At 40.7% G+C, this 24,431-nt stretch overlaps 1 protein-coding gene across 1 annotated transcript in view; it reads right to left on the bottom strand.

Annotated features, from left to right (window-relative positions):
* The window catches only part of LOC132004115 (signal transducer and activator of transcription 5B-like), a 70,764-nt gene that overhangs the window by 19,203 nt on the left and 27,130 nt on the right, over positions 1–24,431 (bottom strand). Inside the window, exons 2-5 of the mRNA XM_059380219.1 lie at positions 7,725–7,861; positions 4,481–4,637; positions 2,749–2,838; positions 1,332–1,640 (exon numbers count right to left, since the gene is read on the bottom strand). Of these exons, the coding sequence (XP_059236202.1) occupies positions 1,332–1,640; positions 2,749–2,838; positions 4,481–4,637; positions 7,725–7,852 (684 nt within the window). The 5' untranslated portion in view covers positions 7,853–7,861. The remainder of the gene's footprint in view (positions 1–1,331; positions 1,641–2,748; positions 2,839–4,480; positions 4,638–7,724; positions 7,862–24,431) is intronic.

Genomic DNA, 24,431 nt, shown 5'->3' with positions numbered 1-24,431 from the left:
CTGACCGAGGCCCTGCCTCATGGACACACAAGCTGGGACAGACGAAAAGGAACTCGAGACAGCCCGGGAAACCCTAGCACTGGAGGAGAACTAGAAATACGGTTCTGATCCCATGACTGGGGACTGAGAGAGAAGACTACCGTCCAGCCGTGGCACACAGCAAAGTAGTCCTGAGGCCACCTCAGAAATCCTGCCATCCACTGGGGGTGCTGGTGATTCCACACCTGGGTCCAACCTCCCTAAGCGAGTGACCCACTTAGGTCTCTCCTGGCACTCTGTGGAAGCTTCTGGAAGGGAGGTCAGGAGATGGGAGGCAATTCTCTGCTTCACTGGAGGGAGCTGAGCCTTCTCTTGCACAAACAGAGCAATAAGTTTGCATTTCTGATGAGTCAACTTGATAAATGAGACTGAACTGACATTGTATGGTGGGTAGAAATCCAAAGCAGAATCTAATGCAAACCTATAAATAGGAAATAGAAAACCCAAGAAGAGGACTGGAAGAACTATCAGCCATCAAAGGCTGGGGTAGAACTGACAGCCTGAATTTTCCTATTCTCCAGTCTAGGAAGAGGGCCACCCTTTCTGTGAGGTCAGTCTGAGATGGATTCAGATGGAGGAAGACATGCTGGAACAATCCCACCAACATTTACTCAACACCTGGTATGCGTGAGCCTGAGGGTACAGAGGTATAAGACATAATACCTTCTCAAAGACTATATTCTACTGAGGGAGATGGAGTTATTAATAAATAATATCAAGACAGCTGTAAGACTGACCCACATGCAGAGTCTTAGAGAAGCACTTGGATAGAGATGGCTATGCGTCTGTATAGCCGGGTTGATCAAGCAGAGGCTTTTCAGAGATGCTCTGCAGGGCCTGCTTGCAGGGAGAGGGAAGTTAAAGTCACCCTGTCAAATTCCTACACAGTCAGTAGGGGGCCCCAGTGGGGACCCAGAATCTACTGATGAAGTTTTCAATACCCAGGTACCTAGAAGGATTTACACAAGGAAGGGGAGCTTTGTCCTTTAGGTGCTAGGACAGCCTCTGAATAACCACACAAAACAGCATTAAACATTTGTCATTACAAACACAGCTCTTAGCCCTTATACTTTCTCTGCTTAGAGAATTTAACATTTCAGTAAAGCAGCATTTATGAAACATCAAGTATACACTAAACTTTTTTTTACTAGACTATGAACTTCTTCCCACAGGTGGAAATGTCTTCCCCAACAGACCAGGAAGAACATCCGTGCGGGAAATCTGAGTGAGACCCACACTCGCTGAAGGCAAGCTTGTGACCTCTCTTCCTTCCTAAGCCTCTTCCTCCCTGCCCCAACCTTAGGCAAATTCCTGCTACTCAAGAGAAAGGAGAAAGCCTCTAAACAGAAACCTGGTTCTTTTCCAATCTGACCTGAACTTCCTTCTAGCCCTCGTGACACACACTGCCTGGCCATGTGGGCCTCACCCTGGATCCGCAGGCTCTCCTGATACTGGATGATGAAGTACTCCTGGGTCTGCTGCAGCTTCTTCAGTTCATTCTCTGTGTCTTGTGTGACCAGCCGCAGCTCCTCAAACGTCTGGTTGATCTGGAGGTGTTTCTGGGACATGGTGTCAGCAAGACTTCCAACCGGAGAAGTACCCTGGAGACAGAATGGGGAGAGTGCAGGCCACAGTGAGGATGGAAGAAAGCCTTATGAAGGAAAAGCCAATGCTAGCACCTCAAACCTGGCTGAAATCCCAAAAGTGGAATTTTGAGTCAGAGGAACCACACACATCATTTGTGAGAACCAATGAGGAGGACGGGAGAAAAGGAGGGAAAATAGGTGATCTGGCCAACTGTGACACCTTCTTAAGTCACAGTAGAAATTTCGGGGCGCCTGGGTGGCTCAGTGGGTTAAGCCTCTGCCTTCGGCTCAGGTCATGATCTCAGCGTCTTGGGATCGAGCCCTACGTCCGGCTCTCTGCTCAGTGGGGAGCCTGCTTCCTCCTCTCTCTCTGCCTGCCTCTCTGCCTACTTGTGATCTGTCTGTCAAATAAATAAATACAATCTTTAAAAAAAAAAAAAAAAGAAAAGAAATTTCTGTGACAGTCTGGCTTCCACCAGAGTCACCCAAACAGGGTCCACCTAAGCCCTCTTTGGAGAGAGTACATCCAGGAGTTATCTAATGATGGTAACCCCTCGTTCCACATTCGTTCACTGACCCAATGCCATGGACCGTGTGAGGTGCTGGAGACACAACGGGGAACAAGGCTGTGTGAACACACATCATCTGTGTCCTCACTCAAGACCTTCTTGTAACTGGGGGAAGAGGCTGAACCTCTCACAGACAGCATCGTAGAGACCCCCAAAATGAAGTTACAGGGGAGGCATCAATAAGGCTTTTATGGATCCAGCCATTTAGGTGACCTGGTCTCGGCCACTCCTTCAACACTTGTTTGAAAGGGGGCTCAGCAAAAATCCTTCTTAAGTAATCTCACCTGAATATGAGCATGCTTTACTCAAAAACCATTCAGTTGGGATTAAATTATTTCACACTTGTCCACACTGTTTTGTGGTGATAATCTCATCAAGATTATAGATCAGTTAAGATGAGACCATTCTATTACTTTTGTGCCCCTTGGGACAGTGCTCTGGTTATACAGATACAAACAGATGCACACCAAATTATGTTAAGAAATCTGGGTCCAGAGAGAAGTGGGCAAGGAAGGACTTCCCAGCTCCTTTCCCCACACCCACGGGACACTCACATTGTTGGCTTCTCGCACCAGCCTCTGCTCATTGTACAGAATATGTCGGATGCAGCGGACCAGCTCCATGGGACAGCGGTCGTACGTGTTCTAAAAGAATCCAACAGCAGACATCACTTTGTTCCACACCATGTTATGGGGCCTAACGCTACCTCGGTGCAGGGGTGAGATTTTATAAAGGAAGAGACTCCTAGAGACATGATGACATAATCAAAAGCAATGCTGCTCCTCTAATACTAATGGGGAGGAGAAAAGTATGTCATATGAAACCCAATTACAATGAGAAGGCAAGATTATTTTATTTCTTGCCTCTTAATTTGCCTAAAGTGCTAGGGCATCATTCTTGGAAAAAGGATCCTTAAATTTCAAGAGGACCACGTCAGAGGAGACACTGGACACCATCTTGACTGAGTAATCAAAATTACGACCACCAATGCAGGAAACATGGATGGTGTATGTCTCTAGATGTGATATCCTAAGAGGGACAGAACATCACTAAATATAATTTAAACATCACTGAATCTAACGAGGAGGAGACATCACACAAACCCAAAAGGAGGTCCATTTTATCTTTAAAAATAGACAAGGGGCACCTGGGTGGCTCAGTGGGTTAAAGCCTCTGCCTCCAGCTCAGGTCATGATTCCAGGGTCCTGCAATTGAGCCCCGCATCGGGCTCTCTGCTCAGCAGGGAGCCTGCTCCCCACCCCATCGCCTGCCTCTATGCCTACTTATGATCTCTCTCTCTGTCAGATAAATAAATAAAATCTTAAAAAAAAAACAGACGAGCCAAATTATTTTAAAATGTCAATGCAGGAGCACCTGGCTGACTCAGTTAGTAGAGCATGCAACTCTTGATCTTGGGTTGTAAGTTCAAGCTTCACATTAGGTGTAGAGTTTACTTAAAAATAAAATCTTAGGGGGAAAAAAAGAAAAGGCAATGTAATGAAAGACAAAGAGGTTGAAATGGTTCCAGATTACAGGAGATTAAAGAGACACGACATGGACGCCTGGGTGGCTCAGTTCGTTAAGCGACTGCCTTTGGCTCAGGTCATGATCCCAGGGTCCTGGTATCGAGTCCCACATCTGGCTCCTGGCTCAGCAGAGAGCCTCCTTCTCCCTCTCGCTCTGTCTGTACTCTCACTCCCTGTTAAATGAGTAAATAAAATCTTAAAAAAAAAAAAAAAAGAGGGAGAGAGAGAGAGACAGGACAACCGGATGCAATATGTGGTCCTGGGCCAGAGGGGGAAAAAATGCCATAAAGGTTATTATTGAGTCAGTTAACAAAATGGAAATATAGATATGATTACCTAAGAGTGTTTTGTCAATGTGACATGTACTGAGACTGATAACTGTACTACAAGCAGGAAGAGAAAATGCACACTGAAGCACTTAGGGGCAAAGGGACATGATGTATGCAGCTTAGTCTCAAGTCACAAAAAATGTGTGTGGAGAGAGACGGAATATAATAAAGCAAATATTAACAACGGGTGTTTCTGGGCCTATGTAGGGGTTCTTTGTATCAATCCTGCAATTTCCTATAAATTTGAAATTGTTTTCAAATAAAAAGTTTAAAAATACAAGGCTACAATCCCAAAATCATACAATAAGAACTTTATACACCTAACATGTAACACTGGGTTGAAGCAGAGAAAGAAAAGCTCCATGGCAAGTACTAAATGGAGAGTCTCTCCTAGGGAAGGGAATTGAGCGTGAGCCCTCGTTCACACCCACCTGGAGCTGCGTAGCATAGTGCCCCAGCTTGATCTTCAGTAAGAACCCATCCTCCCCGACTTGGTGCTCCGCCTTCTTCTGCAGCTCCTGCACCAGGCCCTCCAGGAGCTGGGTGGCCTTAATGTTCTCCTGTGGATTATCAAGATCTATTGAGTCCCTAGGGGAAAAAAATTACATACATATGTATACATACATGCAAATACAGTCTCAACGCATCACACCTTTTCTTTAGCTGAAGTGATTTCTTCATAATGCTAATGGCAAATTTCAGAAAACAGTCCAATTCAAATTGTCTAGATGCCTATATTAATCTATCCCTAATCCACTAATTACCTGACTGTATATATTTCCTTTCTTTTCTTCTTTCTTCTCTCTCTCTTTCTTTCTTTTACAATGTACTGCCCTTTCTCCTTCCTTCTATTGACTTGCTCTGGTGCTTACACTATCTGCTGGAAATGAAGGGAAAAGGAAAGTGCTTCGTGTACTCTGAAGGAAACAAGGGCTCTGATAACTTCCTATTTATAGTTACCCCTCAAGGGTGTAAGGGGGCACAAGGTCAAGAATGTTCTACATGCTTCTGCCAGCCTTGACTAGTTCTGTGTGTTGCTAATTTCACACAGTACTTCTTACAGTAAAGACAAGTGCAATAACACTGACTGCCATTTCTAAGGAAGCCTGGAAATGAGTTATAAAGACAGAAGGTGCCTGCAGGCATAGACACAAGTCACTGGTCGCAGGTCTGGGACCTCCAAGCAATGCTAACTCTTCCAGTGACGCAGAGAAACCACTCTACTCTACAGATTTTGTACTAATTCAGAGCCGTTGAACTGGTGACAGGTTGGACAGTTTCCCGCCTTCCCTCTCTTCCTTCTCCTCTTTATTCCTTCCTTTCTTCTCTCCTTCCCCCACTCCCCTCACCAACTCTCTTTTTTCAAACAATTTAGGCAACAATTGCTATTGGGCAGTATTGAGTTGCTCAACTCAGCTCGCTGAAGAAACAAAACAGCTGTCAGATTGAAGTAACGTTCAGTTACTGCTGACTGGGTCTGGAGCCAAGTACGAGATCTGGTGGTCGCTAAAGGCTGCACCTCTACACCCTGAAGTCAGTCAGCAACTAGTCTCAGACAAAGGCTCAAGCAGGTGTGCCCAAACGCTGATGATAACGTAGCTCAGTGAATATACCCACATCTGTACTCTGAGAAGGCAGTAGAGAAAGCCAAATTTTAAATACGTATCCTTTCTGTACTAAGTAAAGTTAACGTATTAAATGAAAGCCTGGAAGGAATGAAGGGCAGCCTGCACCTCTGTTTCCACTGGCAATAATTCTCCTCATCTGAGGAACCCACTCTTGAGAAGATCCGGTCTCTGTGCAAAACTCACAGAAACCATGTACTGGTTCTGGCACTTGAAAACTCAACTCTCTACTTAAAAAGTGGGGGAAGGGAGGAGGCTTTCTTAGCTTAAACATGAAGAAATGAACATCTTTTTAAATTAAAATCTTGGTGCACCTGGGTGGCTCAATGGGTTAAAGCCTCTGCCTTTGGCTCAGGTCATGATCCCAGGATCCTGGGATTGAGGCCCCACATGGCATCGGGCTCTCTGCTCGGCAGGGAGCCTGCTTCCTTCCTCCTCTTTCTCTGCCTGCCTCTCTGCCTACTTGAGATCTTTGTCTGTCAAATAAATGAATAAAATCTTTTTAAAAAATTAATTAATTAAAATCTTTATGTTCTTAAAAAAACCACGCTAAATAAAATTCAGGTTTTTTTTTTTTTAATATCAACAGTCTTTTAACATTCGTTCGATAAGAAACTACATGGGGAATCTACTAAATGAAATTTTAAATCACCAGAAACTTCCTACTAATGTTTTTCTGAACTCTCCAAGTCATTAAAACAGAAAAGAAAATGAAAAAAATGGAAAAGCACTAGACAAGGTGCAGCTGATGTGCTTATGTTTAGCTTGGTTTTTTTCTCACTTCATTACAAGAGGTTGAGATTTTTTAAATTGCCCAGAAAATTGCCTTCCTTTGGTGCTCTCTAGTTTCCGACCAGAAATCTGCTACTAACACAGAACTGCAATTACTGCAAGGTGGCAACACTGACAGGTACACAAGCCTGCTTGGACAGTCGTAGAGTGGCCTCTTGTCCTGGGATCTGCAGGGGCGGACCCCGCCCTGCCCACCCTGCCACCCCCCACAGAGGCCTGAAGCAGCTGATGAGCCCCTCAGATCAGAAGGACAGGCTGCTGGCCACCCAACATGCTCCCAGGCCCTGAGCCTGCAATAACGTCCATTAGAAAGCTCTGTTGTCAATCTAGTGCATTATACTAACTCTGAAAGAATTTAAAAATAATTTTCCCTCTGAATATATAAACAGTAATTTGGCAAATAAGAGTAAAAACACGCCTGTTAAATCTGCCACCAAGGGATGCCTGAGTGGCTCAGTAGGTTAAGCCACTGCCTTCGGCTCAGGTCATGATCCTGGGGTCCTGGGATCCAGTCCCACATCTGGCTCCTTGCTCAGTGGGGAGCCTGCTTCTCTCTCTGCCTCTGCCTGACACTCTGCCTGCTTCTGCATTACCTCTCTCTCTGACAAATAAATAAATAAAATCTTAAAAAAAAAAAAAATCTGCCACCAGGAACGTAATTATTGTTAATATTTTGGTGTATTGTCTTTTGGTCTTTATGTGTATGTATACATTCAAAAACACCAATGTCACCATTGTTAACTTTGTTAATAATACATTTTATTAAATGATATGCATATGCATACCTGAGTTGCCCCATTAAGCACTAAATTCTTTGTGGACACACAAGGGCTTTATTCTTGTTCATATGAACTCTACACCCTACAGGCACTCAAAAGATATTTGTCAACTGTGGTTTATTAGCAGCAATGATCTAATGCTTTTAATAATTTTTTATTTTTTATAAACATATATTTTTATCCCCAGGGGTACAGGTCTGTGAATCGCCAGGTTTACACACTTCACAGCTTTTAGCCACAACTTATTATTTATTAAAGGGAAAGAAGAAAAAATAAGATACAGGAAAAAAATCCTATTTTAAAAATCTCAAGAGTTATTCCATCTCTCTAAAATCTAAGCTAGGGCCAAATAACTTTTCATGGGTCACATCATTTTTTAAAAATGTACAACTTTTAAAGTCTCCTTCATGTTCTTTCCAATCAAACCCCCAAAGCCTTGTGCTTCACTAAATATGACAGAAAAAACTGGGTTCACTTACCAAGCTTGGCTTTCAATCCACTGGGATAAATAATGTCGCACCTCGATGGGGAAATGCTGGCCATATAATGCTTGCATCTGATGAAGAGCATCACCTTGAAGCTGCTGGGCCTGTATCCACACAGCCATGGTTTCAATCTGTTAAACAAGTGATCAGTGGTTTGGGTGGGGTTTTTTTTTCTTCCCCCTTTAAATCCACTAGAATAAATAGTCACAATTTAAAAACCTAGAATAAATGCTTTTAAGCCCTTCATGGTAGAATAGATATCAGTATTCTGGAACTGAATTTTAGCTTTAAAATGTTTCAAAATGTACACATCCAGTGTGGTCATGAAAGGCATATAACTTGGTCTACGAAGTGCCAACTATAAAACATATTGAAATCCTCCAAGTGAAAGTACAAAGCCAACATTAGGAGAACTGCCTATAACTTTGGTATCACAGACATAGTTACTTTTATTCCAAACTTTAAGTAACAATAAGCAGCATTTTAACTGTAAGATAATTAGCACCTTATGTCCAGGTCGGACTCCCCTGCTCAGCGGAGAATCTGCTTTGTTGTTGTTGTTTTAAATCACTTGTTTTAGGGCACTTGGGTGGCTCAGTTGGTTAAGGGTGTGCCTTCGGCTCAGGTCATGATCCTAGAGTCCTGGGATTGAGTCCTGCATCAGGCTCCCTCCTCAACAAGGAGCCTGCTTCTCCCTCTGCCTGTCATTTCCTCTGCTTGTGGTCCCTCTCTCAAATAAATAAATAAATAAATAAAATCTTAAAAAAAAAAAAAAAAAAGCACTTGTTTTAGATTTGGCATTTTGACTAGAAATGCAATAAATGTGCTGCCATTTCGAAAAAGTCCCAGTAAAAGAAAAGTGAAAATATCTAAAACATGAATTAGACCCTAAGTATTATTGTCAGTTACTTAAGCTGCAATGCTTTATGCAGAAAGGGTATAGATTTATCTGGAAAAATGCCCCAAGTTTCACCTTCTGAGTTACTGCTAAGGAATTTATGAAGCAATCATCTATTAAATTACAGTATTTAAAAATCTGTGCGACAGGGACCCTAGGTGGCTCAGTCAGTTAAGCATCTGCTTTTGGTTCCGGTCATGGTACTGGGATCCAACCCCGCATTGGGCTTGTTGCTCAGCAGGGAGCTTGCTTCTCCCTCAGCCTACTACTCCCTCTGCTTGTGCGTTCTCTCTGACAAACAAAATCTTAAAAAAACCCAAAAAACAAAAAAAGACCTCTCCAACATAAAAACAATACATTCCAGCTAAGAGAACAAGAACCATTATATTCCAATAGTAGGTAGGTTTTTAAAACATGCCCTTGAGTCTAGAAGAAGTTTTATAAAACTACCATGATGCCTTCTCTCAGATTTACCTGAAAATTTTATTTATTGGGGCACCTGGGTGGCTAAGTGAGTTAAGCCTTTGCCTTTGGCTCAGATCATGATCTCAGGATCCTGGGATGGAGCCCCACATTGGGCTCTCCTCTTGGCATTCTCGTTCTCCCTCTGTCTCTCTGCCTACTTGTGATCTCTCTCTCTGTGTCAAATAAAGAAATAAAATCTTAAAAAATATATATTTAAAAAAAATTTATTTGACAGAGAGAGAGACCACAAGAGAGAACACAAGCCAGAGGAAAGGGAGAGGGGGAAGCAGGCTTCCTGCTAAGCAGGGAGCCTGATATGGGACTGGATCCCAGGACCGTGGGATCATGACCTGGGCCAAAGGCAGACAGTTAACCACTGAGCCACCCACCCAGGCACACCTACTTGAGAATTTTTCATTCAGTTGGCAGAAACTCTCTGGAATCAACCTAATTGGGATGGCAATGTTACTTTCATTACACAAGAGGGTACAAAAACTGAATCGTACTCTAATACCAGGGTCCATAATGTAGAATTTGGAAGGTAGGTAACTTGAAACCCATCCAAAATGATCTGGCTACTGATTTCCATCATTTTTTTGACTATGTTACAATTAGGGTCCAGTAAATCAGATCTTGATTTTGTTGACTACCAAAGATACACATGTGTGTTGGGAAATAAAAATCTAGTTGTAGTTGTCCGATAGTATAACACTGAGCTATTTATGGGACAAGTCAGTTAGCCAACAATGAGGTATGGGGTGGATGCCAGTTACCTATTTTAGACTTGTGCAATGCTATAGAACACTTGAGTGGCGTACAATTTTATTTAGGGCTTTTGGACATTAAGGCTGGGATCACTGTGAGATCATCCAAAACATCAAATTTCAATGGCTGAGAGTTTACTAGGAGAAAGGCCTGGATAAAAGAGCTCTCTCCAGAAGCAACTGCACATTATAATCTAACACCTGGAAGACATTTAATTGTACAATATAATTTTTAATTGGATGAATTGTATGCCAAGATTTTGGAAAACTTGAACAGAGACCAAGACATATTTTTTGGATAAAAGGATGGATGGGTGGGTGGAGAAGCTTAAGTAGTTATGTGTATGGAAGAGCAATGAAGGAATGAAGAACATAATTCAGGTTTTCATCTCTTTTAGTGCTAAGGAATTGAAAAGAAGTAGGACCTCACCATAGCTGTATTAATGATTATATGAACAATACCAACAGATACAAAAATTGTCTTGAGGACGCCTGGGTGGCTCAGTGGGTTAAGCCGCTGCTTTCGGCTCAGGTCATGATCTCAGGGTCCTGGGATCGAGGCCCGCATCGGGCTCTCTGCTCAGCAGGGACCCTGCTTCCCTCTCTCTCTCTCTGCCTGCCTCTCTGTCTACTTGTGATCTCTCTCTGTCAAATAAATAAATAAAATCTTAAAAAAAAAAAATTGTCTTGAATCCCACATTCATTAACTGAACTGACCTAAGAGACAAAAGAAGAGAAACTGTTGGAAAACATTGATCTCCTCAGACACCTCTCTGTCCGTGCAAACAACACTGTATTCTGGTCACACTGTAACCTCTTGGTCTACTTGACTTTTTTTCACATCACTTATCACTTCCTGACATTTATATATATTTGTTTACTGACTTCTCACTAGGGTAAAATCACCATGAACACAATGACTTTGTTTTGTTCATTATTTCTCTTGGGCCTAGAGCAGTACCTGGCACATAAGCATTCTATAAATTTTTTATTGTTTTTGAATTTAAAAACATGTACATACAATTTGGTCAAGCCCATCAGCTCTTTTCAAAGTTATTATGGAACAAGGTATCAGTATGAAATACCAAGGCAAGAAAATGGAACAGATTTTATAATTTTGGATGAGTCTATATTAACAATATTCTATTTGTTCCTTAATAACACATGCCACAGGGCACCTGGGTGTGGCTCAGTTGGTTAAGTGTTGCCTTTGACTCAGATCATGATTCTGGAATCGGGGGATGGAGCCTTGTGTCCAGGTCGGACTTCCCTGCTCAGTGGAGAGTCTGCTTCTTCCTCTGCTTCTGCTCCTCCCCACACTTGTACTATCTCACTTACTCTCTCAAATAAATAAATAAAATCTTAAAAAAAAATAACATATGCTTTAATTTGTAATTTTTTTCTTTTAGTTTTTGTTAATTTATTTTTGTTTACCTTCCCCACTGAACTCTAAGGACAGCAAGTGAAGGGAGCACATTTATTTACCACTGTGTCCCTAATGCCTAGTAAAGTGGCTTGCCATGTTAAGTAATCAAGACATAATTTGCTAGTGAATAAACACATATCTGGTAAATATCTCAAATGTCCAGCTGGTTGAGCATATTACAGGTGTCATATTGCTTTAAGAAAAAAGTATGAAAAAAAAAAAAGAGAAAGCAGTACGATGATAATATGCCATATATGTAGGCACAAATACCACATATATGGGGCCCCTAGATGGCTCAGTTGGTTAAGCATCTGACTCTTTCAGCTCAGGTCATGATCTCACCGGTCATGGGACTGAGCCCCATGACAGGCTCCATGCTCAGTGCAGAGTCCCCTTGGGATTCTCTCTCCCTTTCCTCCTGCTCCTCTCCCAGTACAGGCTCTCCCCCTCAAATAAATAAATCTTAAAAAAAAAAAAAAAGTCACACTATTTTCTCTTTTTTACTAGTTTCTAGTTTTTATCAGAGTGGAATGCTGAACTCTTAGAATTTGTCAGAATATTTTTTATGGTTCTAAATATGAACATGTTGTAATAACTGTTTTCTAAAATGCCATTGAAGAAAAACAGCTAATAAATATAAGGTGGTAATCACCTTATTTTAGAAAATACAAATTATTTTAACTTCACTACATAAAAATGCTTTGATAGAGCTGGAAAGTAGATTTTGCCTATGACTAGTCAGAAATGTAAAAAAAAAAGTATAGTAAATAGTACAGAATCATTTTGCATTTTAACTATTATATACACACAGAACATGAAATGGGTTACTGAAATTATCACGTAACAATTGAAAACAGGCAATTTGGAGGAGGAAAAAAACACCCCATCCCCCACTGCATCAATAGAAGCTAGAACCTAAGTAGTACTTTCCCTCATACATGCCCAAACTCTTCACATCCATTATTAAGCTATGCCTACCCCTCGCATGAGCTGGGTCTCTGTTCTTTCTCATCAGTATCCATCCTTCTGTGGACTACTACTCCACATACATAGTAACTGCACCCCTGTCCTCAATACACACTTTCTTTTGCTCATTTACAGGCAACTCCATCTTCAACGCATGATGTTCTGACAAGGAAGTGGTTTGTATCTTTGGTAAATCTTCACAGGCACTTCTCTAAAGACTGGGAAATAGATGCGCAATCTTATTTTTAGCCAAAGATGAGAACCAGCTGAGCTTTGCTTAGTTGCATTCTTAATGTTCATAAGCATTCCAAACAACCTAAACCAGCGTTGGATGTAAAATGTTGTGCTTTCCGAAAGCCTAAGGTACTGAAATCAACCCTACATATCTGGATATATCCTAGGAGTCTCAAATAAAGAAGACCTTCAGGCACTTGTTTAAAAAAAGTTCCAAAGTCTAAGCTTATAATGTTACAGGCTTATTGAAAACCATAAAAATGAATGTCTATAAATGATAGGAATGGGTAGGATTAAGGAATATTCTTATCTCAATAATAAATACCTTTTTATTAGATGCTTTCCCTTTTTTTTTTTTTTGAAGATTTTATTTATTTATTGGATAGACAGAGACAAGTAGGCAGAGAGGCAGGCAGAGAGAGGAGGAAGAAGGCTCCCTGCTGAGCAGAGAGCCCAATGCGGGGCTTGATCGCGGGACCTTGGGATCATGGCCTGAGCAGAAGGCAGAGGCTTTAACCCACTGAGCCACCCAGGTGCCCCTAGATGCTTTCCCTTTTAAAAATAAAATACAAAACCCTGTCAAGAAAAACATCACTCTAGGGGCATCTAGGTGCCTCTATTGGTTAAACATCTAACTTTGGCTCATGTCATGATCTCAGAGTCCTGGGATCAAGCCCTACATCAGGCTCCCTACTCAGTGGTGAGTCAGCTTGTCCCTCTCACTGCTCTTGCTCTCTCTCTCTCTCAAATAAAATCTTTTTTTTTTTTTTCAAATAGAATCTTAAAAGAAAAGAAAAACATCACTCTTTGAAGACTTCTAGAACACTGTGGCCAAAGTCATGGTATAGCTAATCTATGGGGGAAGTATAGAGTACAAGACAATAGAAAGCTCCCAACACATATATGCTAACTGAATGAATGAATTCTAGCTTAGAGTGGGAGTGGGAGGGTTAAAATGTGTGTAGTGATTTGTTTCCCTGGACTCATTTGCATAATTTAAAGCATTCTGGGGCACCTGGGTGGCTCAGTTGGTTAAGCATCTGCCTTCAGCTCAGGTCATGATCCCAGGGCCCTGGGATGGAGCCCTGTGCCCCAAGTCAGGCTCCCTGCTCAGTGGGAGCCTGCTTCTCCCTCCCCTCCTCACCTGTGCTCTCTCTTACTATCTCTATCACTATCTGTCCCTTTCTCTCAAATAAATAAATAAAATCTTTAAAAAAAAAATAAAGCATTTTGTAACTCTTACTCTCCATTCCACCACCACCACCACCCCATCCCATCACACCCTAGGACCAAAGTCTTTAAAATGAGGTTAGAGTTTTGAAGACAATGGTGAACTCACCTACAGAGTTCTGTAAGATTTAACTTCTTACACCTTTGTGCCTCAGTTTCCTTATTTGTAAAATGGTACTAATAATACGCCCCTTGGGGAGTTATTGTAAAAAATAAGTTAATGTATGTAAATGCTTAAAACAGCACCTGGTTCAGAACAATATTGAGCAATTATGATCCATCAGCCTACATACTGGATAGTATTGTGTCAATGTTAAATTTCTTGAGACTGAAATATCCCCATCTCCAACTTTAACTCACTTCAATAAACCTTTTCAAAGTCAACCCTCCATAAAGAATTCTTGCTACCTTTCTCCTTAACCAATATCCAGCAGTATAAACTTCACCTTCCTTTTAAAAGATGGAATTCCCATTTCTTAGTCAATTTTATTGGCAGATGGACTTATATAGATGAGAATGGAAGGATGGTGGTGGGAAAGCACTGGGAGAGCTGTTCTCCCGCCTCTGAATGAGAGAGCCAAGAATTGTGAAGGGCAGTGTAACAAGAGTAAGACTAAGTATACTAAACTTTAAAAGGAAAAAAAAAAAAAAGAAAAAGAAAAGAACATCCATTCCAATGTACCCCAGCAGAGAGCTGTACCTTTTCCTATTCCTTCCAAGGACACATCTGACTCCTACTAATTAAATTATGAATTATTAGCAACAAATATTTTGATTCATCCAATAAATGAAAATAAATTTCAGGGGCGCCTTGGTGGTTCAGTTGGTTAAGCATCTGCTTTCAGCTCAGGTCATGATCCCAGGGTCCTGGGATCAAGTCCCACATCAGGCTCCCTGCTCAGCAGGAGTTGGCTTCTCCCTCTCCCTCTGCCTGCAGCTCCATCTACTTGTGCTCTGTCTTTCTCTGTGGCAAACAAATAAATAAAAGCTTTAAAAAAGTAATAAAAAATAAAAATTTTCAGAAATATGATTAAAAATGAATTAAATAACATTTATTAGTGTTATTTTCCACCATCCAGATTTATAATTTACTGTCATTTACTGAATATCTAACTATATTATTTACAACAGTAAGCGCTTTTATGAATCTACTCATTTAATCCTCACAAAAATACTAGAAGGTAGGCACTATTATTATCTCTATTTTATTTTATTTCATTTTTTTAAAGATTTTTTAAGATTTTTATTTATTTGACAGAGAGAGATCACAAATAGGCAGAGAGGCAGGCAGAGAGAGAGGAAGGGAAGCAGGCTCCCTGCTGAGCAGAGAGCCCGACGCGGGACTCAATCCCAGGACCCTGAGATCATGACCTGAGCTTAAGGCAGCGGCTTAATACACTGAGCCACCCAGGCGCCCGTATTATCTCTATTTTATAGATGAGGAAATCGAGGCTCAGGACTGTAAAATGGTATAGGTTTGGAAAACAATCTTACAGTTCTTCAAAAGGTTAAATATGGAGTTACTATATGACCCGGTAGTTCCGCTCATAGGTATATGCCTAAGGGAACTGAAAACCTATGTCCACAAAAATTTGCACACAAATGTTCCAAGTGGCATTACTCATGGTAGTGAAAAGGTAAAAACAAGCCAAATGCCTATCAATGAATGGATGGATAATATGGATATAAATTAAAAACCAAAATGGAGGGGCGCCTGGGTGGCTCAGGGGTTAAAGCCTCTGCCTTCAGCTCAGGTCATGGTCCTAGGGTCCTGGGAACGAGCCCCCGCATTGGACTCTCCACTCAGCAGGGACTCTGCTTCCTCCTCTCTTTCTCTGCCTGCCTCTCTGCCGACTTGTTATCTGTCTGTGAAATACATAAATAAAATCTTTAAAAATAAATAAAATGGATAAAAGGGAACATTATTCAGACACAGAAAGAAATGAGATAGTGATACATGCTAAATGAAAGAAGCCAGACAAAAAAAGCTACATGTTGTAAATTCCATTATATGGAATGTCCAGAATAGATAAACCCATAGACACAAAGTAGGCTGGTGCAATAATGTGAAGTGACTCTTAAGAAGTATGGGTTTTGGGGCTCTTGGGTTGCTCAGTTGTTAAACATCTGCCTTCGGCTCAAGTCATGATCCCAGGGTTTTGGGATTGAGACCCACGTTAAGCTCCTTGGTTGGCAGGAAGCCTGCTTCTCTCTCCCCAATCGCCCCTGCTTGTGTTCCCTCTCTCGCTGTGTCTCTATCAGATAAATAAATAAAATCTTTAAAAAAAAAAAAAAAAGGAAGAAGTATGGGTTTCTTTTGGGGGTGAAAACTTTGTTCCAGGTACCATACTACTGAGGGGCACCATCCACACTGGATCTGGGCAGACCACTATATAGGAGGCCTCTGACCTAAGGACTTTGCGGTGGTTTGTCATATTATTTTTTGTATTTTTCTACATGTTTATTATATTTCATAATTTTAAAAAAGAATAAGAAATATGGCAAGGCTCTGATTTGGGCAAAGGCTTGGGCTACTTGGCAAATGAAACAGAAGACAGATAAACATTGCTTCTGATTAGGAAAGTCTAAGGCAAGGAACCAGGATTCAAAACTATTAACCATATCAGCACCATTTAATGACTGAAGACTTTGGACAGAATATAAAGAGCAAGTTCCTTCATTATGTTTACTGCCCTACTGTCAATACCAACATTATTACATAGACTCAGCGCTCATGGTCACCTAGTAATAGGAACTTGGAAGGATGGCAAAATATTAAATAGCAATAATAATGGATTAAGACTTTGCTCATATTAAAACTGGACTAAAATCAAGTAAGAAGGTTTGAGTATAACTATCCCATCTAGAAGTAGGTCAATACCAGAGCCATCTGCTCTTTTTTAAAAAAAAAATTCTAAATAGTACTGTATAAGGAATCAGAAAGGTAATTCTCTAACAAAATCAGATTATTAAACAGATGGGAAGAGAACAGAAAGAATGATAGTATTTGGCTCACAAAGAGACAAACAAGGAAAAATTTGCCCAGGCAACACGAGATGATAGTATTGTGGGATGACAGTCATAAATCTTCACATCACAGCCAAACCATTACATACTACTTTGGGAAGAAGAGAGAGGGGAAAGTGTTGGGTGGTGGGGAGGGTGGAGAGGGAGAAGTGGAGAGCAGGTAGAGAGAGGGGAGGAAAGGGAGAGGGGAGCTATCTCTAACTATACAGACCAAGTGTTAGTCAGTGGATTATCGCATGTTTAAAACTCTCACCTAAATATAAGATATCTTAGCCAAAAACACGATTTCAAAAATAAAGAGAGTGGACTCAGACAAGGATCATCACAGCCGCAAAAACCATCGGGTTGTACTTGCTGGGAACAGGATAGTCACACAGTCTCAAAGTACTACCTCACATATTGCTTATTATTCATAAAGAGGAAAAGGCATAGTTTCAGTGGAAGAGGTGATGAACAACACCTTAACAAAATAATTAAACATCCCCAATCATGGAACAAACGGACAATACAGTAGTCCCCCATTATCTGTGGGACATATGTTCCAAGACCCCTCAGTGGATGCCTGGAACCACAGACAGTACCAAACCCCAAACAGTATGTTTTTCCTACACGTACATACCTAAGATAAAATTTAATTTATAAATGAGGCACAGTAAGCGATTAAAAACAATGGCTAAAAATAAAATTGAACAATTGTAACAACATACACAATAAAAGTTATATGAATGTGGTCTCTTCTGCTCTCTAAATATCTCATCACACTGCACTCACCCATCCTGTGATGGTAATGCTTACATGACGAAGTGAGCTGAGGTGAATGATGTAAGCATCATGTACACATTAGGCTACTATGAACCTTCTGACAATATGTCAGAAGGACCATGGGTAACTGAAACCTCAGAAAGCGAAACCACGGATAAGGGGGGACTCGTTGCATAGACCTCAGAATGCGATCTACTGAAAAGAATACACAAACTAAATGTTCCACCTCTACTCATGGAATAATCAGACAAATTCAAATTACAAAACTCTTATGAAAGATAGAAAAATGTGGAACTATCCTAGATTAAAGGAGACAAAAGAGACACAATAACTACCTAGAGTATAATTTAAAAAATAAAACAAACTACATCTCTAAAGGACACCCCAAAGACAATTAAAAATTAAAATTTTAGGGACGCCTGGGTGGCTCAGTTGGTTAAGCAGCTGCCTTCGGCTCAGGTCATGATCCCAGCGTCCTGGGATTGAGTCCCACATCGGGCTCCTTGCTCCGCAGGGAGCCTGCTTCTCCCTCTGACTCTGCCTTCCACTCTGTCTGCCTGTGCTCGCTCTCACTCTCTCTCTCTTACAAAAAAAAAAAAAAAAAAAAAAAAAAAATTAAAATTTTAAATTCAGATTAAATTTAAATACAGCCTATATACTGGATATTATTGTGTCAATATTAAATTTCTTGAGATTGATAATGGTACTGAGGTTATACAGGACTGTTCTCAGTAGATACGTACTCAAGTATTTAAGGGCAAAACATGGTCATGATGGCTATAACTTACTTTCAAAGGAAAGAGAGGGGAGGGGGTGGAAAGGAGCCTGAAAAAGCAAAGGCAACAACTGTTAATAACTGGTCAATGTAGACAAGGTGTACATGAGCATTTGTTGTTTCATCCTTTCAATTTTTCAGTAATTTAAAAGTTTTCAAAATCAAAATCAAGGGCAAAAATTGCAAAAAAAAGAAAAAAGAAAAGAGAAACAAACAAATAGTAAGAGTAGAGTTTTGAGTCCTATCTTGAAACTGTCCCTGGCAGTACATAAAAATCTGGGCTTCTCAGACTTTGTGCTGAAGCTGGTAGGACACTGTTATACAAATCAGGCTCCTTCATGCCAAGCTGTCCTGCAGTTTGAATACACATGCATTATCATTATCTCTATGTTGAAATCCATTAGGCAACTTGAACAGCCCATTTGGGAAGAAGCTACATCAATACCATTTTCCAGATAACTAAAAACATTTGCCGCAGCCCACAAATAATGCCCATCTGCATTATGGAAAAGTAAGAAATGATCTGAGACTGCCATGTAGCCCTGTGTTAGCCTCAGAATTTCTAATGAAGTTTTATATCTGGACCCATTTTACACTGTTAATCAAGACCAACTCATCTTAGAATGTGGCTTTTGTATAGTTTGAATCCTTTAGTTCAGGAAATAAAAATTCCCCAGCCACAGCAATATACTGATTTTCTGTACCACTGAGATGAAAGATAATCCCTTCCTTCTTGTTTTGATTTTTTAAAGGGCACTTTATTAGTAAATCTACATATGTTCCCAATATTTTCCTCTTTCAAGTTCATAGCTTCCCTCTTGCCATTGAGAATTACAGTATTAAGTTTTCACTTAGCAAACTTTGCTTTGAAGAGCACCTTGTACTAGGTCAACTCCCAGGGACAACCATTGGTTAGATCCTGTAATATACAATAGTAAGAAACTAGAAACAACCTAAATCCAAAACAGGAGGATGGCTAAACTGTAACATATTAATCTGATAGAACATTGTGCAATTTAAATGAAATATAAAGGCAATATTGAAATATAAGGCCATGGAGATACATTCTTTAAAAATATAAAGAAAAGAATGTTAAATGAAAAGTGTATACAATACATATGCTAGAGGACAAATAACAGAGAAAGGTCAAAGAGAACTATAAACAGTTGTTCCATTTAGGTGAAGGCATTTTGGTATAATTTTTTTTATAGTTCTTGATTTACTAAATTTTGTTTAAAATGTAAGATCTGAAATATAAGTTTAATGAGCATGAGCAATTAGTATAATTCATCCCATAGGATGGTTCCATAAAGGGACATGCAAAAGACATAGAAACAAATATTTCCCACAAAACAATATCCAGGTTATAGCATTTCCTTTCAAATTAGGTAGTCCTGATTTCAGTAGGGCATGAAATAGTAAAAAAAATTCAGAATGATAATTTTTTAAAAAGAAGTGCAGGGGCAGGGTGCCTGGGTGGCTCAGCTGGTTAAGCATCTGCCTTCAGCTCAGGTCTTAATCCTAGGCTCCTGGGATGGAGTCCCACGTCAGGCTCCCGGCTCTGGTGGGAAGCCTGCTTCGCTTCTCCCTCTCCCACTCCTCCTGCTTGTGTTCCCTCTCTCACTGTATCTTTCTCTGTCAAATAAATAAATAAAATATTTATTTAAAAAAAAAAAAGGAGAAGAAGAAGTAGTACAGGGGCACCTGGGTAGCTCAGTCATTAAGCACCTGCCTTTGGCTCAGGTGATGATCCTAGGGTCCTGGGATCAAGCCCCGCATCTGGCTCCATGCCGGGTGGGAAGGCTACTTCTTCTCCCTCTACTGCTCCCCCTGCTTTGTTCCCATTCTCACTCTCTGTCAAATGGATAAATTAAATATTTTTAAAATTATTTTAATGGACAGAGAAAGAGGGAGAGAGCAAGCACAAGCAGGGGGAATGGCAGGCAGAGGGAGAAGTGGGTTCCTTGCTAAGTGGGGGCTGATGCAGAGCTCAATTCCAAAATTTGGGATCATGACCTGAGTTGAAGGCAGCACCTTAACCAACTAAGTCACCCAGGTACCCTGATAAATAAAATCTTAAGAAAAAAAAAAAAAATTCGCTTTCTTTTTTTAAATGATTTTTAAATTTATTTATTTTGTGATAGGGTGCACACAGGCACATGAACCTGGGGAAGGGCCAAAGGGAGAAGCAGGCTCCCAGCTGAACAGGGAACCCAAAGCAGGACTCCATCCCAGGACCCTGGGATTATGACCTGAGCCAAAGGTAGATGCTTAACTGACTACCCCGGCGCCCCAATTCTATCACTTTCAAATATGTAGCAACATAATATGTTTTCAAATAGTAGTTCAAGACTATTAATGGCTAAGATTAATTTGTAATTTTGCCATCTATTTATATTTCATTTAAACCCCTTAAAATGCCTTGCATTCAATAACTGTTCATTTTATTCTTTTGTTTAGTAAAATCTTCTTTTTGAAGTAGTATAAAAGTAAATGGCACAAAAATATACTTTGAAGTATTTGCCTTTGTCCAGAAGAAACAAAAGAGTGTCTTTGTGGAGAGTAGAAGAAAAAAAATTAATAAAACTTTGGTATTTTTGAACTTGAGGGATGAATTTATAGATATTCATTATATTCTCTTATTTTGTGTGTGTTTGAAAATGTTAATACCAAAATGTTTAGAATACCAATAGGGGAAAAAAGAAGGGGGGTAAACCATAACTTAGACCAGGTTAGGATTAGTAATCTCAGGGGTAATGGAGTTTGAATTTAGGAGGTTTTATTGTGACTTCTAAAAGAAACATGGAAAATAGAAAAGAAAAAAAAATGTTTGGGAAAGTTATATTTCAAGACAAGAAATAGTACATACTTAGGTTCATATTTGGCTCTTTTTTCTTCCTTGATATGACTAACTGTCCCTGTAAACTTGTACCAATTGTAAACAGAATGAAATACACAGAACACCACTCACAACAGTGCAAGAATTGCTTTTCAAAACTATACTTCCTTTATCCTTAATGATGCACCTGAACACAACTGGCCTACGTAAAGGTCCTTGATAGTTCAAAGGTAATAATTCAAGGCCACTGAAGATTATAGTTAGAAGACCAGATCCCAGAAAGCCTTAGCCACTGGTTCCTCATTTCGCTCCTAGGCCAACAGAACTGCGGGATAGTCTTCCTGTTACGTTGATACTGACTTACTTTGTGCCAAGAACATATACCCAAAGCCTGGCTAAACTGCCTAAGCACACCCTCTGGGATACTTCACTGTCTCAGGAAGGCTGAACAGATTAGACCAGTTTCCAAAAACAGAGAAGAAATATTGTAGGGAAATCTCCCTAAGGAAACCCTGAGATAATTCTCCCTACGCTACTCTGTATCTTTTCTGCACATCGACACTAATGCTCACCCAACAACCTATACTATCAACAGCAAATACTAGGAGTGAAACAAATAATATGATGGAAAAGCACACCTATCCAGTGAAACCCAACTAAGGGGAGAACACAGTATTCTGCCCTCTTTTCACATAGCTGCGTTCTCTGCATTTACCAATAATCATAATCGACTTCATTTTTGCTTACAGAGAGTTACTTGAGTATAAATCATTTCAAAAAACAAAATAAAAAATGAACCTAAATAGGTTTTGGTTAAAATAATGGAAGATGAGGGGCGCCTGGGTGGCTCAGTGGGTTAAGCCGCTGCCTTCGGCTCAGGTCATGATCTCAGGGTCCTGGGATCGAGCCCCACATCGGGTTCTCTGCTCAGCAGGGAGCCTGCCTCCCCCTCTCTCTCTGCCTGCCTCTCTGCCTACTTGTGATCTATCGAATAAATAAAATCTTTAAAAAAAAAAAAAATAATGGAAGATGAAAATCCTCTCTTTAAGAGAGGGCCATCCCATCAGCTAGTTCCTTTGTTACTCACTGGCTGATATTCCATTTATTAACCTATCTGCAGCCTTCTGAAAATAATGTCAGTGTGTGGAGTGTAATACTCACTGTGTTTCAGTAAAACAAGTCCTTAGAAAATATGGTCCAACAATGGGTAGCAGGTACATTAAGAAGCTAATTCTGGGGGCACCTGGGTAGCTCAGTTGTTAAGCAGCTGCCTTCAGCTCAGTTTGTGATCCCAGGGTCCTGGGATCAAGCCCTGCACTGGGCTCCCTGCTGGGTGGGAGGCCTGCTTCTCCCTCTCCCACTCCCGCTGCTTGTTCCCTCTCTCACTATATCTCTCATTCTGTCAAATAAATAAATAAAATCTTTTTTAAAAAAAAGGCTAATTGTGAGGTGAAATGACATTTTTTAGAGGATTTTATTTATTTATTTGTCAGAGAGAGAGAGAACGCAAGCAGGGGAGTGGCAGGCAGAGGTAGAGTAAAAGCAAGCTCCCCGCTGAGCAAGGAACCCGATGTGGGACTCGATCCTAGGACCCTGGGATCATGACCCAAGCCGAAGGCAGACACCCAACCGACTGAGCCACTCAGGCACCCCTGAAATGACATATTTTTTAAAAGATTGTATTTATTTATTTGAGAAAGAGACACAGAGAGAGCATGAGTGGTGGGGGTGGGGGGAGCAGAAGGAGAGAGAGAAGCAGCCCGCTGAGCAAAGAGCCCGGCATGGGGCTTGATCTCGGGTCCCGGAAATCATGAATTGAGCTGAAGGCAGACACTTAACCAATTGAGCCATCCAGACACCCCATGAAATGACATTTAAATAAGAGTTCAGGGCGCCTGGGTGGCTCAGTGGGTTAAGCCTCTGCCTTCGGCTCAGGTCATGATCTCAGAGTTCTGGGATCGAGTCCCGCATCGGGCTCTCTGCTCGGCAGGGAGACTGCTTCCCTCTCTCTCTCTTTCTTTCTCTCTCTGTGCCTACTTGTCATCTCTCTCTGTAAAAAAAAAAAAAAAAAAAGAGTTCACATCTTTGGGGCACCTGGGTGGCTCAGTTGTTAAGCATCTGCCTTTGGCTCAGGTCACGATCCCAGGGTCCCAGGGATTGAGTCCCGCATTGGGCTCCCTGCTCAGCACAGAGCCTGCTTCTCCTTCTCTCACTCCCCCTGCTTGTGTTCCCTCTCATTTTCTCTCTCTCTTTCAAATAAATAAATAAAATCTTAAAAAAAAAAAGAAAGAAAGAAAGAGTTCACATTTTTTAAAAATCTAACTGGCTTTTCAGGAAAAAAGACTGTACAGTATAAGAGTTACTACTGATACCAAGACATTCAACATTGAGATGCACTAAAATTGTGCACAAAGTAATTGTCCATGTATACCACAGCATTAACATTGGGACTCTGCAATACAATACAAATACTTTTACTAAAACAAACTACTTTTTCCAGAGACACGTTCTCCCTTGCTGCATATCGACTACCATATCTACACAACTTAGCACTGTGAACTTGAATCCTTGTTCCTACACCACAGAACAGAGGCAGTGAAAGACTCCCGCCTCTTAACCAACAGCTTGTGCCCCAAGACATCAGCCAGGATCATGGTATGTATGTTCTTTCACAGGCTGCACTGTTACAGGAAGAAGCAAAGAGCAGCGATTTCCTTCCAAAAGGTCAGCTGCCTCAGACAGACCAAACAGAAAGCAGTTAATTCTTGCCAACTTCCCCTCCCGCTTCTGCAGCTAGTACGCAAGAGCATTTGGTTTCCAGTAAAGCTCCAGAGAAAAACAAACCAAGTGTGAGACTCAGAACCAAGGCAAGCTAAAGTGTTTCACTTGACAAAAAGACAGTAAGATCACAAGCAGCTACACTTTTTAAACGGCAATGGAACTTTTAAGAGCTACCAGATTTAATGCAGACTTAAATGTGAGGAAAAGAACAGAATTGGAACCAGTCCAGGTTTTATACTAGTGCTCAAGAGTTCACCTAAAAATAAAATGGTATTTTGGCCATAATAAATGTGACAACATATGAGGTCCCCAGTTGATTGATATAAAAATAAATCTTTAGCCTTCCTCCTCTCAAACTAAAGTCCTATTAGTCGTCAAAAATGCTAAGGCACTGGCCAGATTCAGTGCTGACCACCAGTAGCATAAACAAGCATGCATACAATAATTATATAGTTTCTTAGATCAGACATGGAAAAAAGACCATATGATGAATAACAAAAAGGAGAAGAGGATAGAAAATAAGATTTTAAATCT

The sequence above is a fragment of the Mustela nigripes genome, chromosome 16, assembly GCF_022355385.1.
Source record: "Mustela nigripes isolate SB6536 chromosome 16, MUSNIG.SB6536, whole genome shotgun sequence".
NCBI lineage: Eukaryota > Metazoa > Chordata > Mammalia > Carnivora > Mustelidae > Mustela > Mustela nigripes.
Note: the sequence above shows the minus strand (reverse complement) of the source record. Positions and strands in the feature narration are given on the sequence as shown.